Below are 14,545 nucleotides of genomic sequence, written 5' to 3'. Positions count from 1 at the left end.
GCAGGAAAATATTCAGGTCTGTAGACAATACTAAACAATCCAAGACCCTGTGCATTATGCACTCTGTGTTCCAATCACTCCTTGAACTTAATCTGAAATACAGAAACTGAATCATGTGAGGCAGTTGTCCATTTTTTTTGCATTTACTTGTATGCCTTTCTTTCGGTTTCCATGTGCTGGTGGAATATGCTGCAATCATGCTTGGAGCACATGGAAAACATTTGACAGTCAAAAGACTTTGTGACATCAGGTGATCCACTCATGCAGATGATGTTTTGGCTTTGAGATTGAACTTTGTTGATATAAAGGAATGTTTATCTGACATAGCCACAGCAAAATCAGTGAAACCACACGTGAAAGCTGAAGCAAAACTTTTAGCAGAGAAGTTTGAAAAGTACAATATTAAAGTTTTTACTGTTGTGAAGAACCATTTGCTTCAAAAAATTAATGCCATCAGCAAATCGCTGCAATAAAGTGAAACAACTTTATTGATTGCTTCACAATTATTAGCCTGTTAGAAGATTTGCATTGGAAGTTCAAAATGCCTATACCTCAAAGGAAGCAGAGGAAACAAAGAATATGTGTCTTTCTGATGATGAGAAGAGTACAAGACACACAAAGTTATATTTTAATCAAACTAGAAATAATAAAGTCACTTTAAAATGGAAAAGAAGATCATCTTTGAGACTGCCAATGTTATTTGTGACACAATAATGGCAAAATTGCAGAGTAGAAGTGAATCTCTGAAGAAAACATTTGAATTATTTTGCATGCTTTTTGGCAAAAGTTTGGATGAGAATGTAAGAGATTACTTGAACTCTATCTGGAGAACATGACACAAATCTTCAGAAGATTAAGTGAAACACATCATCATTCATTTTATCTATTATGATGAGTTCTGTGCTTTGAGATTACCACTGAACAAGCAACCTTTCCAGATGTGCAAGCCATTCTGAAAATATTTTAAACTATACCTGTCACAAATCCTTCCGGTGAACAGTCTTTCTCTGTATTGAAAAGAGTGAAAAATTATCTGTGAAGTACAATGGATTGGATTGGATTGGATTTGTTTATTGTCACGTGTACCGAGGTACAGTGAAAAGTATTTTTCTGCAGGCAGCTCAACAAACCATTCAGTACATGGAAAGAAAAGGGAATTAAACAAAATTCAAGAAAATACATAGTAGGGCAACACAAGATATACAATGTAACTACATAAGCATTGGCATCGGATGAAGCATACAGGGTATAGTGTTAATGAGGTCAGTCAATAAGAGGGTAATTTAGGAGTCAGGTGACAGTGGGGAATAAGCTGTTTTTGAGTCTGTTTGTGCGTGTTCGCAGACTTCTGTATCTCCTGCCCGATGGAAGAAGTTGGAAAAGTGAGTAAGCCGGGTGGGAGGGATCCTTGATTATGCTGCTCGCTTTCCCCAGGCAGCAGGAGGTGTAGATGGGAGTCAATGGATGGGAGGCAGGTTCGTGTGATGGACTGGGCGGTATTCACAACTCTCTGAAGTTCCTTGCGGTCCTGGGCCAAGCAGTTGCCACACCATGCTATGATGCAGCCAGATAGGATGCTTTCTATGGTGCATCTGTAAAAGTTGGTAAGGGTTAATGAGGACATGCCAAATTTCCTTAGTTTCCTGAGGAAGTATAGGTGCTGTTGTGCTTTCTTGGTGATAACGTCGACGTGAGTCAGGAACATTTGACAAGTTCAACAAAACTGATGATTGAAAATGCGTCTTTCCCGTTCAAGATTTTATCTACAATGATATTATTGATTATTCTGTGAACACAGAATGCAAATTAAACATTTTCTAAATTGTCATGGATTGCAAACAACTGAGGAAGGAAGAAAATCTAAAAAATCTGTCCCCTTATCACAGAGGTGGGCAAACTTTTCCATGCAAGGGCCACATTCAGAAATTCACAATTTTAAAGAGCCGCATAGTATATTAAGTAAAATAATTAATATTTAAAATAGCCAAAATAAAAGGTTTTTAAAGAAAAAAAAGCAATTAATTTTTATTAATTAATATTTTAAAGTAGAAACTTTACATGAAACACATTTATTTGAAAAACAAAGTAACTCAGTTTAAAGAAAAAAAAGCAATTCATTTTTATTAATTAATATTTTAAAGTAGAAACTTCACATGAAACACATGTTGTGCCGAGCAATGATCACCCTACTCAAGTCAACGTATCCACCCTATAGCAGTAACCCAACAGCCCCCCCATTAACCTTATTTTTAAAAAAATGTTAAAAAAAATTAAAAAGATTTTTTTTTTTAATGACTTGATCTTGGTGGGCCGCATAAAGACCTTTGGCGGGCTGCATGCGGCCCGTGGGCCGTAGTTTGCCCACCCCTGCCCTATCATGTTCTCCAGTCCAAATTCTGTTCTTCAAAAGAGAACACATGCTGGTCTGATATAATGGCTGGCGGTCTCATGCAGTTATAACCAGTGAGTAACTGCTATCCCCCCATCGCTCTCAACACTGATTTTCAGAAAGTCTCTTCTCTTCGGGACAAAGAATAGAATCCTGCCAGGAAAGCCGATATTAGACTTGGACTGGGCACTTCACTTGATTGGAGTATTTTCTCCTGCCTGGACTTTTTCTGGCTCAATCTGTCCTGCACTGGCCTGTGCTGCAGCCATGTCACCAGCTGATTTCTCCATCCAGTTGCTCGCCTCACAACACACAGATTGCAATATTGACCATCACTGCCATCATGCTGACAGCAGGTAGTCTTGGATTTCAATGAATCAATTACAGGTTTGTTTTCATAAATTAAAGAGCACTGAAGCAGTTAAGCATTGATTTGGGGTTTTTGTGGCTTCATCGTGTGAGCTGAGGGTGGGCGGGCTCAGGAGGGCATCGACACCATTGGGGGCAGGGCTTGACATCATTTGGGGTGGGGCTTTCAGTCATTTGGGGTGGGCCACCACATCAACAGAGGGGTGTGGGGGCCTGACATGACGTACGTGGGGGTCACATGAAGAAGGAGAGCACATGACCCCAAAGTTCACCGCGAGGAAAATTGCAAGAGGTAGTCACGCTGGCAAATTAGTTTTTGTTGACACTTGTGGAATTTTGCACCTACCTCATCGTTTGTGCCAGCAGCAAAGGTGGGTGTGAAAACCCAGCCATGTCCAATCCTCAGCCTTGTTCAAATTTCTCCTGAGGGTCATAACTATACATTTGCTGCAAAAAGAGTGCACACCTTGCAGTTCAGATAAGCACCTTTTTGAAATAAATGCTCGAACTATGGGGAGAAGTACATTTCCTATGCAAATTAATTATTCATGGAGAAGAATTGAAACAATAATCAGCCTCACCATTTTGATATAAAGATAGATTCTATTTAAAATTGTCATTTTATAACTGGAATCTTTTTCTTTCCTTTTAAGACATGGCTTTGGGTGTCTGGGCCCCTGTGTCTTTATTGTGCGGAAAGGCTGTATCGATACATTCGGAGCAACAGACCAGTCACCGTTATCTCCGTGAATTCCCATCCGTGTGATGTGATAGAAATACGAATGGTGAAAGAAAATTTCAGAGCAAGACCTGGTCAGGTAAGTTCAAATGAAAAGTCAGCCTGCATTATTATAGACTTAGAATTATTAGACGAGTGAAAAATACATTTGTACTGTGTGTTTACTGAAATAGTCACGGTTGCAATTGCTAATAGCTGTCAGCATCTCTCAAAAGAATGTATGACATTATATCAAATTGTGTGAGTGTGAGATCTTTGATTACCTGTCTCCCCCCCCCCCCCACCAATTGTCCCTCCCACCTCTCCCCCTTCTGAGTTATTGGTTTATCATGCTCTCTTTTACTAACAGATTTTTATTTTGACTTGTCAAAAATTGACACTCAAATTAAAGTAAATAATAAGGAAAACTAACGCTCCCTTTGATCCATAAACACTGTAGAGGGAATCGATATTTTTGGCTTCTTGTATGTGTTTTTGTAAGTTGACACTTGTGGGGCGAATGACCTTTGGTTGACGGAGGTTTAACAATTAAAATACAGGAGCAAGATTCATACATTAGACTCCACCTCAGAACGAGGGGCTGACTCTTCTGTAAGGTTCAACAGTCCGGAACGGGAAAGGCAGCAGAAGGTTTCCAGCTCCATGTCACTGATGTTTTGCAGTTCTCTCCCTGCATTTTGGAGTCAGGGAGATCCAGGAGCAGTAATTGCACAGTGCAACTGGGGAGTTTGAGCAGTGTCAGCTCAGTGAAGCCAGCAGTTGCGGCAAAGCCACCCGTGAGCAATGCTGTTCTGTAGGGAGCTGGAATTGTGTCAGTAACTAGATGCTGGAGTGCAGCTGTATGAATCCAGTGTCCACAGAGATTGAACCACAGGTATGTGAGCCATCATTGGGGCAGTCTGAATTGGAATGGCTTTTGAGGGAAACCAGAGGCCCATCTTGCTCATGCCAGCCCCAGGACACCCAGGTGCCCTTTCTAATCCCACCTTCCTGCACCCGGCCCATAACCCTGTAGCTTAAGGTGCAGGTCCAGGTACCTTTTAATTTTAAAAATAAATTTAGAGGACCCAATTATTTTTTTTTCCAATTAAGGGGCAATTTAGCGTGGCCAATCCACCTAACCTGCACATCTTTGGATTATGGGGGGAAACCCACGCAGACACAGGGAAAATGTGCAAACTCCACACGGACCGTGACCCAGGGCTGGGATTCGAACCCGGGTCCTCAGTGCCACAGTCCCCGTGCTAACCACTGTGCCACATGCCACTCTTCCAGGTACGTTTTAAAAGAGTTTAGGGTCACTGCCTCCCCACCAACTCGGGCAGTGAATTCCAGAATCCCATTATCTTCTGCGTAAAAAGTTCTTACTCAGGTCACCTCTACAACTTCTGGCACTTATCTTGAATCTATGTCCCCTGGTTCTATAATTCTCCATTTTATTCTGTCCACTCTATATCTTCCCCTCATAATTTTATACACCTCAATTAAATCACCTGCAGCCTTCTTTGCTCCAAGGAAAATAACCCCAATTTATCTAATCTCTCCTCGTAGTCACACTTTTCTAGCCCAGGCAACATTATTGTAAACCTCCTCTGCACTCCCTCCAGAGCAATTACGTCCTTCTTGTAATGTGGTGACCAGAACTGCACACAATATTCCAGTTGTGGCCTCACCAGTGTTTTATACAATTCTAACATTATATCCTTACTTTTGAATACCTCTGACAATGAAGGAGAGTATTCCACATGCTTTCTTAATAACCGTGTCTACTTGAATTGCTGCCTTTCGGGACCTGTGTACTTGTCCGTCAAACTCTCCCACTTCATCTACCCCTTTTAGTATATTTCCATTTATTGTGTACTCCCTATAACTGTTTGATCTCCCTAAATGCATGACCGTACACTTCTCTGTGTTAAATTCCATCTGCCACTTTTCCGCCCACATCACCAATCCATCTATATAATTCTGGAGATTGTAGCTATCCTCTACACTATCCACCACTCAGCCAATCTATGTGTCATCTGCAAATTTTCCAATCGTGCTCCCCATGTTCACGTCCAAATTGTTAATATATAACAAACAGTGAGGTTCCCAAAACCAAGCTCTGTGGAACATCACTTGAAACAACTTTCCAATTGTAAGGGCAGCCGTTGACCATTACCCTTTGTTTTCTGTTATTTTTTATACAAAAGTAATTAAACTTCCCCACTCCCTTAACGGGGAAGCTCGTACTCCGCAAAGGGCACGGGGAATACATTTATCCCCACCCCGTAAATCCCGTGTGGATGCAGATTATGACATCCTCCTCTCTCCCCATCCCCCCAAGTCCGAAGGATCCTCCGAAGGCTGTAGACAAGGAGGAGAAAAAGAGGAGAAGAAGAAGAAGCAGAAGAGGAAGAGCAATGGACTCTCTTTGGCACAGGCGGAACATCCTGTGCCATAGGCCATGAGACGGACGGTGAGTATCGTGCTGGGGAACGTTGATTCCTACAGAAACGCTACGGCGAGAGTGTGGCAGGAGGTAGCTGCACAGCAGAGTCCATTACAGATGCCGCAGTAGGTTGGAACCGGCGGTAGGCGCAATCGCCACGACTGACGGTGATCCAGATGGTGCTTCAACAGTTGGCCGCTGACTGAACCTGGTAGGAGACCGGCCAAGTCTGTTGAAAACTGCCAACAAATACTGCGTCCCCTGGAGCGGGTCACATTTCTGTAGCTCCTGTATGGCACACCTTCACCCTGATGTCAGGGAACAGCAAGCTCAGGTGGGTATGGAATCGTCGGCCCATGAGCATCTTAGCCGGACCCCTTCAGTCACTGTATGCAATGTGGATCAATAAGCGAAAAAGAACTGAGCCAGACTCGTATCTATAGCACCTGAAGCCTGTTTCCGGAGCCCTCGTTTGAATGTCTGGACGGCCCGCTCAGCCAACCCGTTAGACACAGGGTGGTAAGGGACCGTTCGCACATGCTAAATTTTGTTGGGCTTTAAGAAAACCAAGAACTCCTCACTGGTAAAAGATGCCCCGTTCCCAATCATAGATCATAGAATTTACAGTGCAGAAGGAGGCCATTCGGCCCATCAAGTCTGCACCGGCCCTTACAAAGAGCATCCTACTCAAGCCCACGTATCGACCCTATCCCCGTCACCCAGTAACCCCCACTTAACCTCTTTGAACGCTAAGGACAATTTAGCATGGTCAATCCACCTAACCTGCACATCTTTGGACTGTGGGAGGAAACTGGAGCACCCGGAGAAAACCCACACAGACATGGGGAGAACATGCAGGCTCCGCACAGACAGTGACCCAGCCGGGAATCGAACCTGGGACCCTGGAGCTGTGAAGCAACTGTGCTAACCACTGTGCTACCGTGCTGCCCCACAGTTAATGGTAGCCCAAGAGGTGATGCCGTAATTCTGTAGACCTCCAGGGCAGCACGGTGGCACAGTGGGTTAGCCCTGCTGCCTCACGGCGCCGAGGTCCCAGGTTCGATCCTGGCTCTGGGTCAATGTCCGTGTGGAGTTTGCACATTCTCCCCGTGTTTGCGTGGGTTTCGCCCCCAGAAGCCAAATAAGTGCAGGGTAGGTGGATTAGCCATGTTAAATTGCCCCTTAATTGGAAAAAAATATTGGGTACTCTAAGTTTTTAAATTTTTAAAAAATTCTGTGGACCGCCAACCACTTGGAATGGAAGCCCACCAAAAGGTGAAACATTGAGTCAGGAACGGACAAGCAAAGTCGGCATGACCCTGAGCCCAGGAGTGGATCAGCCTCTCCCAGGAATGAAGGGGTGCAGTGGAAAGGGGTTTCTTGTGCTCCTGGAAAATGGAATACTGTTGGGTCACTTTCTCAGAAGCCTTATTCATTCCTGGCCACCACACATAGATCCACACCAAAATTTTCACCTTAGACACCCCCGGGTGTCCTTTGTGCAAGTCCTTCAATATAGTCATTGGCGCTTCGCCGGGACCACACCCCACATGCCCCATAGCAGAATACCGTGTTCTACACGCAGCTTGGACATCCTGGAGGAGAAGACTCGCAGTTTCCCTGACAGCTGTTGATGCTGGCTACCAAACAATACCAGATGCCACACCGTGGCGAGTATGGGATCTGCCCGAGTCCAGTCATGGATACGTGATGCAGTGACCGGCAGGGAGTCCATGACATTCAATAGGGCAACGACTTTGTCCGCCAGAAGGGGAGGGGGGCCATGGCCTCAGTTGGCATAGGCAACCGGCTTAGTGTGTCATCATGCGCAATGTGGATCCTTGGCTGATGCTCGAAAGAGTGCTCATAAGTGCCAGCAGCAGGGTCCAGCACTGGATACATGCCGGGCAATAGGTGAGATCGCCTTGTCCTCGTAAAAAAGACCAATCAAGAGCTGTAGACATACTGGTGGAATTTATTTCACCCCAGATGCCACCCCTAGACCCTCCTTCTGGATCTGCACGTAATTACGCTCGGCCTCTAAGTGTCTGGGAAGCAGAAGCAATCGGCCACTCCCAACTATAGACATCCGATTTGCCAGAATGGCCTCAATCCAGTAAGGTGATGCATCATGTGACGATCAATGGCTTGCCCGAATTGTAGTGCGTCAGCATTCCTGAGAGCGACAGCCGTCTCCTGTGCCGCACTCCATAGCCAGGTCTAGCACTTCTTTAGGAGCAGGTGCAGAGGAGCCAATATGGCCACGAGATTCCAAATAGTCTGTAGTAATTGACAAACACCAGAATTGGTGGAGTTCCGTCACATTCCTCGGGCAAGGATCAGCTGAATGGCGCAGGCCTTACCCGCCACCAGGTGCAAGCCGTCGCAATCCACCAGATTGCCTAATTAGATCACCTCACTTGCGTAAAACAAGCACTTTGTCCGACGCAGGCAGACCCCAAATTCCAAGAAGCGTCGTAGCCCCGCTTCAGGTTCTTCAAGTGCTCCTGGTCAGTAGCTTCCGTGACCAGCACATTGTTCAAATATACCGCAACAAATGGCAACCTCCGCAGGATATTTTTTAATGAAACGTTGAAAAATCGCACCCGCCAACGAGATCCCCAAAGACAGCCAGGTGTATTCGTAGAGGCCCTGGTGCATATTAATCGCAACATATTCACGAGAGGAGCTGTCGACTTCAAGCTGCAGATATGCATTACTCATATCCAGTTTCATAAATGAGCACCCACCAGCAAGTTTAGCATTCGGTTCATCTATGCGAGGCATGGGGTAGTGGTTGAGCCATGAAATGGCATTGACCATTAACTTGTAATCTCTGCAGAGGTGGACCGTCACACCTGGCTTTAGGACAAGGACCGTCGGTGTTGTCCAATCAGTGAAACGCATGATCCAAATAATATCCAAACTCTCCAACGGGTCGAGCTCGGCTTCCTCCTTCTCTGCCAAAGTGTAGGGAACTGGACATGTAGCTGAGCCACCAGGTCAACCTGCATTTTGGCCACAACTCCTTTTATAGTCCTGAGGCCAGGCTGGAAAACCTCCGGGAACGTGCTGAGCAACTCACACAGCCCATCGAACCCCATCTGCAGAATGCGCTGCCAATCCAAGCACAAATGGCGCAACCAATCACACCACAGCAGGCTGGGGCTGTCACCGTGGTCAACAATAAAGGGGAGGTGAGCTAACTGATGTCCATAAACCACAGGTGTCAATGACATCTCCACGATACGCATTTGCTCCCCAGTGTGTCTGGCCAAACGAGCCACCTTGTCCACCAACAATAACGTTTGCATAACTGTCATATGTTGGGGTGCAGCCTTTTGAAACCAGTGGGAGGCAGTCTTGGGCAGAATAGATTAAACAACAGGAAGGTGAGCTGCATTGGAGCAGTCTGAGTTGGGGTGGCTGGCTAGATCTTTGAAAGAGAAGAGCTGAAATCGCCCAGGAGGAAGCGGGAGCTTTAAAGGATTTTGTAACTTATAATGTGGAGATGTTGGCGTTGGACTGGGGTGAGGACAGTAAGAAGTCTTACAACACCAGGTTAAAGCCCAACAGGTTTGTTTAGAATCACTAGGTTTCGGAGCACAGCTCCTTCCTCAGGTGGGTTCCAGAAACATATATATAGACAAAGTCAATGATGAAAGATGATACTTTGAATGCGAGTCTTTACAAGTAATTAAGTCTTTACAGGACCAGACAGAGCAACTGGAGAGAGGGATATTCACAGGTTAAAGAGGTGTGAATTGTCTCAAGCCAGGAGAGTTGGTAGGATTTTGTAAGCCCAGGCCAGATGGGGGGGGGGGGGGGGGGGTGTTGAATGTAATTCGACATGAATCCAAGGTCCCGGTTGAGGCCGTACTCATCTGTGTAGAACTTGGCTGTAAGTTTCTGCTCGGCGGTTCTGCGTTGTCGTGCGTCCCGAAAGCCACCTTGGAGAACGCTTACCCAGAGATCAGAGGCTGAATGCCCTTGACTGCTGAAGTGTTCCCCGACTGGAAGGGAACATTCCTGCCTGGCAATTGTTGCGCAATGTCCGTTAATCTGCGATATCCATTCATTGCTTTCCCTGAGATTCTGACCCCGTCTCACCAGCAGGTTTAAACTCTTCCGGAATGCAAACTATATCCTTTAAGTTACCAAAACAGCAAGTAGCTATAATCAATGTTATTTTTTTACTAGAACAGATATTTAAAATAAAAATAGAGAGAGGCAGGCCAAAACACTTATTTCTCCTGTCTGAAATCTGAAAATGAAAGTAAAACTCACAGCCACAGCCCAGAGCCACCCACATAATGACATCACTGAAGCCATGTGATAAGACAAAAACTTTTTCTGAAGGGGCACTGACATGACAATGTTTACCTCATCCTAATTCTGGATGTTATCAGACAGGATAGATAGTGTTGACCTTTGCTTTGCTGTCTCTTTTATAGTAAAAGTTCTACTCTTCCTTTAAATCGATGGAATTGTGGAGCTTTATTCTCTTAGTGAGTAACATGGGTTTCTAACTGTGTATTTTAAAACAGAAATGACTGGTTCTTAACTGGGTTGTAACAAATTTTAAATGGTGAGAACCTATTAAATGTTGATTCTGAGAGGGATTTGGGTGTGTTCGTACAAGATATACAAAGTTAACATACAGATACAGAAAACAGTTAGGAAGGCAAATGACATGTTGGCCTTTGCTGCAATGATGTCGGAATTCAAGAAACTGAAACTGTAGAGGGCTTTGTTCTGATCACACCTAATGTACAGTTTTGAATCTGTATCAAAGAAAGAATATTCTCGCCTTTGAGGGGCTTCACAAAATTAATTCCTGGGATGAGAGAGTTGTCCTGTGAGGAAAAATTGGGTGGGATTCTCGGACCCCCCGCCGGGTCGGAGAATCGCCGGGGCCGGCGTCAATCCCACCGGCATCGGAGATTTGGCAGGGGCAGGAATCGCTCCATGCTGGTCGGCGTGCCCCCCCCCCCGGCGATTCTCCGGCCCGCGATGGGCCAAAGTCCCGCCGCTGTCATGCTTCACCCTCCGGCGTGGATCAAACCATCTACCTTACCGGCGGGAGCAGGCGGCGCGGGCGGGCTCCGGGGTCCTGTTGGGGGGGGGGGGGGGGGGGGGGGGGGGCGGGGGGGGGGGACGTAGGGCGATCTGGCCCCGGGGGGGTGCCCCCACGGTGGCCTGGCCTGCGATCGGGCCTGTGCTATGGGGGCACTCTTTTCCTTCCGCCTTCACCATGGCAGAGGCGGAAGCGACCCTCTCCCCTGCGCATGCGCAGGGATGACGTCAGCAGCCACTGACGCTCCGGCCCATGCGCGGACTTCCGCCGGCCGGCGAAGTGCCTTCGGCCCCGGCTGGCATGGCGCCAAAGGCCTTCCACGCCAGCCGGCGGAGCACCAACCACTCTGGCGCGGGCCTAGCCCCTCAATGTTAGGACTTGGCCCTTAAAGGTGCGGAGACATGCGCACCTTTGGGGCGGCCCGACGCAGCAGTGGACCCCCCCACCCCGCCGGGTAGGGGAGAATCCCGGCCATTAAGTCGAATGGTCCATTACCCTCTGGAGTTTAGAGGGATGCGAGGTTGTGTCATTGAAACATACGTTTTTGGGAAGGTCTAATATGGTAGTTGCTGAGAGACTGTTTCCCCTGTCGGGAGAACTTAGAACTGGTAGGCATGGTATCAGGATAAGGGATAGGCACTTGGACTGAGATGAGGTGAAATGTATTTGTGGCGAGATTTGTGAATCTTTGGCATTTTCCTCCCTAAATGATGATCAGTCGTTGAATGTACTTGAGGCTGAAATTGATAGATTTTTGGGCTCTAAGGGAACCGAAGCATACAGAGTTTGGACAGAAAAGTGGGAGTTCAAATTGAGGATCAGCCATGATCTTATTTAATAACAGAGCAGGTTCGAGAGCTCGTACTACCTACTCCTGCTCTTTCTTATATTCTGAGATTGATATTTGAGATGTCAGACAAGATCATTTCTGCTATTATCAAAGCCAGAGTCTGGTTACATGCCTCTATGGGATGTGAGAATTGAATTGAAGAGTCATGCACAGAGGTCTGATTTGTAGTATTCTCAATTTTCTGGCCATTAATTATTTGTGAGGTATGGTAGCAAGTTTGTGAAATATCTAGGGAGAAGTTGAGATGTACAAGATTTAAAAAGTTAATCTGAATTTTTCCGAAAGAGGAAAGTGTGTGAAAAAGAGTTAGACACATTTATAGACAAGTGTATGAAACTCACAAAGGAGAGAGGACTATGGAGCTTGGAATACAAAGACGGAGGGAGAAAATGAATGAGAGTTATAGGATGAAGTACAGATAGAAAACTGAAAGATAAGCAGAGACAGAGTTACAAGATGAAAGAAACATTCAAATAGTACAGGAAGTCATTTAGTTTCAGTTTCATAATTTCCTACAAAATGAAATGTTTTCAGTAACAGTAAAAATATGAAAACTCAAATTCCCAAAACTAGAGCCACCTGTGTGTAATAATAGTAGCAAACACATCATGAATCAGGTGACATAGCTGCAATGTACAATATTAAAAGCAAAACTGAGCCTCATTATTTTGAACACAATATCATGTTTCATATGTTTTGTTAAGGAAAGGACATTAAGGGTTATGGAATTATTGTGCAAATTTAGTAAAACAGTTTTGAGGGTTTAAATGCCCTAATCCTGTTCTTATGTTTCTAATAAACAGAATATAATTATTATTGAATACATTAATTATTTTCTCTCTCTTCCTACACCTCCTTTAGTACATTGTTCTGCACTGTCCGAATGTGTCAGCATTTGAGAGCCACCCCTTCACTCTTACAACCGTAAGTCCAATCATTCTTTTATGGTTTTTTTTAAAGGCAAGCCATTAAAGCAGATTTATACATTTCAATAGCTAAAGATTCAGATCACATGCAGACTCTTGACAACCTGACTTTTTCTGAAATTAGGAATAAGAGTATCTTGGTTACAAATTGCATGTCTGTGGTGAAAATGTAGCAGCAGTATTGAGACTTCTGAATTAAATCAGTAAGCTCCCTAAAATGGTGTTAGTTCCAGGGGTGCTATGTGACGGGGCTAAAATTAAATTTAAAACAAATTCTGCTGATCTGAAGCATTTTATTAATCACGCAACTCTTTGTTAATAAATAATTGTTATGTTTTGACACCATTTGCAGTGAGGAAATATAAAAATGCTTAATATTGATTTTACAAGCTTTGCTTGCATAGAAAAAAGTTCAATGGTGCCTGGGGACATTTGTCTCAATTTCAAGGTTTTCATTTTTCAATTAAAAGTTAGCAAAATTATAACCATTATTGCACATTGTAAAAAAAAAAGGCCTTTGAAGTCTGCAAACTTTCCACTGAGGAACTCGTGCCGGAACTTGGAAAAAAGGTGTAAATGGATATTTCTGCAGGGGCTCTACTGAGGACCCAAACAGAACATGGGAGAAACCCCCACAGAAATTCCGATTCCTGTTACTGCATGTCAAAGATTCTTGGGATTGCCCAAGAGTATGTCTATGGTTTACCACTTTTCTCATGCCTGATGCTGTTTTCAGAAATGTGCTTCATTAAGGAGTGCATCATTTCCCCCCGCTGTTATTTTCTTGCCAGTCACAGTATGCAAGGGGTTAAAGTTGATAACTGCTACCTCTTGCCGAAGACTGGAGAGAGTAAAAATAAACTGATAAGCTGCTGAGCAATAAAGCCAAATACCATATAGGTGCTAGAAATCTGAAATAGAACAGAAAATGCTGGAAGTACTAGACCTGTCTGGTAGCAACTGTGGAGAGAGTTAACATTTCACAGTTCAGGTGAAAGGTCGCAGACCTGAAAAGGTAACACCATTAGCTGACGTATGCATTGACTAATGATTTTTTTTTAAGATGTGGGTTTAGGAAGGCTTTGATATGTAATTGTCCTTGGAGGGTGACTCATACAGTTGTTTCAATGTGTTTGAAATACATCAGTCAGTCAAACCATTTTGTTTACTTGCAGACATCATGTGAGGCTTTTCACTCAGCAGTTGCATTCGTGTAGCTATTTTGAATCCTGTGTAGGGATAGAAAAATACAATTTTCACATCCTTTGTTCTGGGATATCTTCAAAGATATCTGAAGCTCTGCTGGGCAATATCGTGTGACGTCACAATCATTCTGAGGTTTCTGTTCTAGTAGATAACCTCCTAACAAGTAAATGATCGTACGTCGTGTGTCAATCTTATGGGGTGGGGTGTGTGGGGTTTGCATATCTATAGTGGAATGACTTAGACCAGACCTTTGAGATTGGCCACTTGGAATACGAGTTCCCTGATTAGTGGCCCAATCAGGGAACCTTTTCTTTGTATATGACAGGGAGTGTCAGGTCCTCTGCGCTCCCAGTGTAGACAGCAAGCTGAGCGCACATGGTTGTACTGCTGTTGGTTTTACTAACAAAAGGAATTCTGGTAAAGGGACATCTGCCTCTGTGGACTTATTACATATAGGAGGGATCTTTGTTTTGATTTTGTTAAAGCTTCAGGGCTCACTCATTGCAACTACGAGATAGAGGGTCATATTTCAAAAAACCTTTGTGTCGGTGGGGCTAG

At 44.6% G+C, this 14,545-nt stretch overlaps 1 protein-coding gene across 3 annotated transcripts in view; it reads left to right on the top strand.

Moving 5' to 3' along the window:
- LOC119977555 (NADPH oxidase 4) overlaps positions 1-14,545 on the top strand; it is a 239,104-nt gene that overhangs the window by 117,670 nt on the left and 106,889 nt on the right. For all 3 annotated transcript variants that reach the window (XM_038818627.1, XM_038818626.1, XM_038818625.1), the window contains exons 10-11: positions 3,412-3,576; positions 12,717-12,779. In XM_038818627.1, the coding sequence (XP_038674555.1) occupies positions 3,412-3,576; positions 12,717-12,779 (228 nt within the window). The remainder of the gene's footprint in view (positions 1-3,411; positions 3,577-12,716; positions 12,780-14,545) is intronic.

This window comes from Scyliorhinus canicula, chromosome 14 (genome assembly GCF_902713615.1).
Source record: "Scyliorhinus canicula chromosome 14, sScyCan1.1, whole genome shotgun sequence".
In the NCBI taxonomy this organism is placed as follows: Eukaryota; Metazoa; Chordata; class Chondrichthyes; order Carcharhiniformes; family Scyliorhinidae; genus Scyliorhinus; species Scyliorhinus canicula.
Note: the sequence above shows the minus strand (reverse complement) of the source record. Positions and strands in the feature narration are given on the sequence as shown.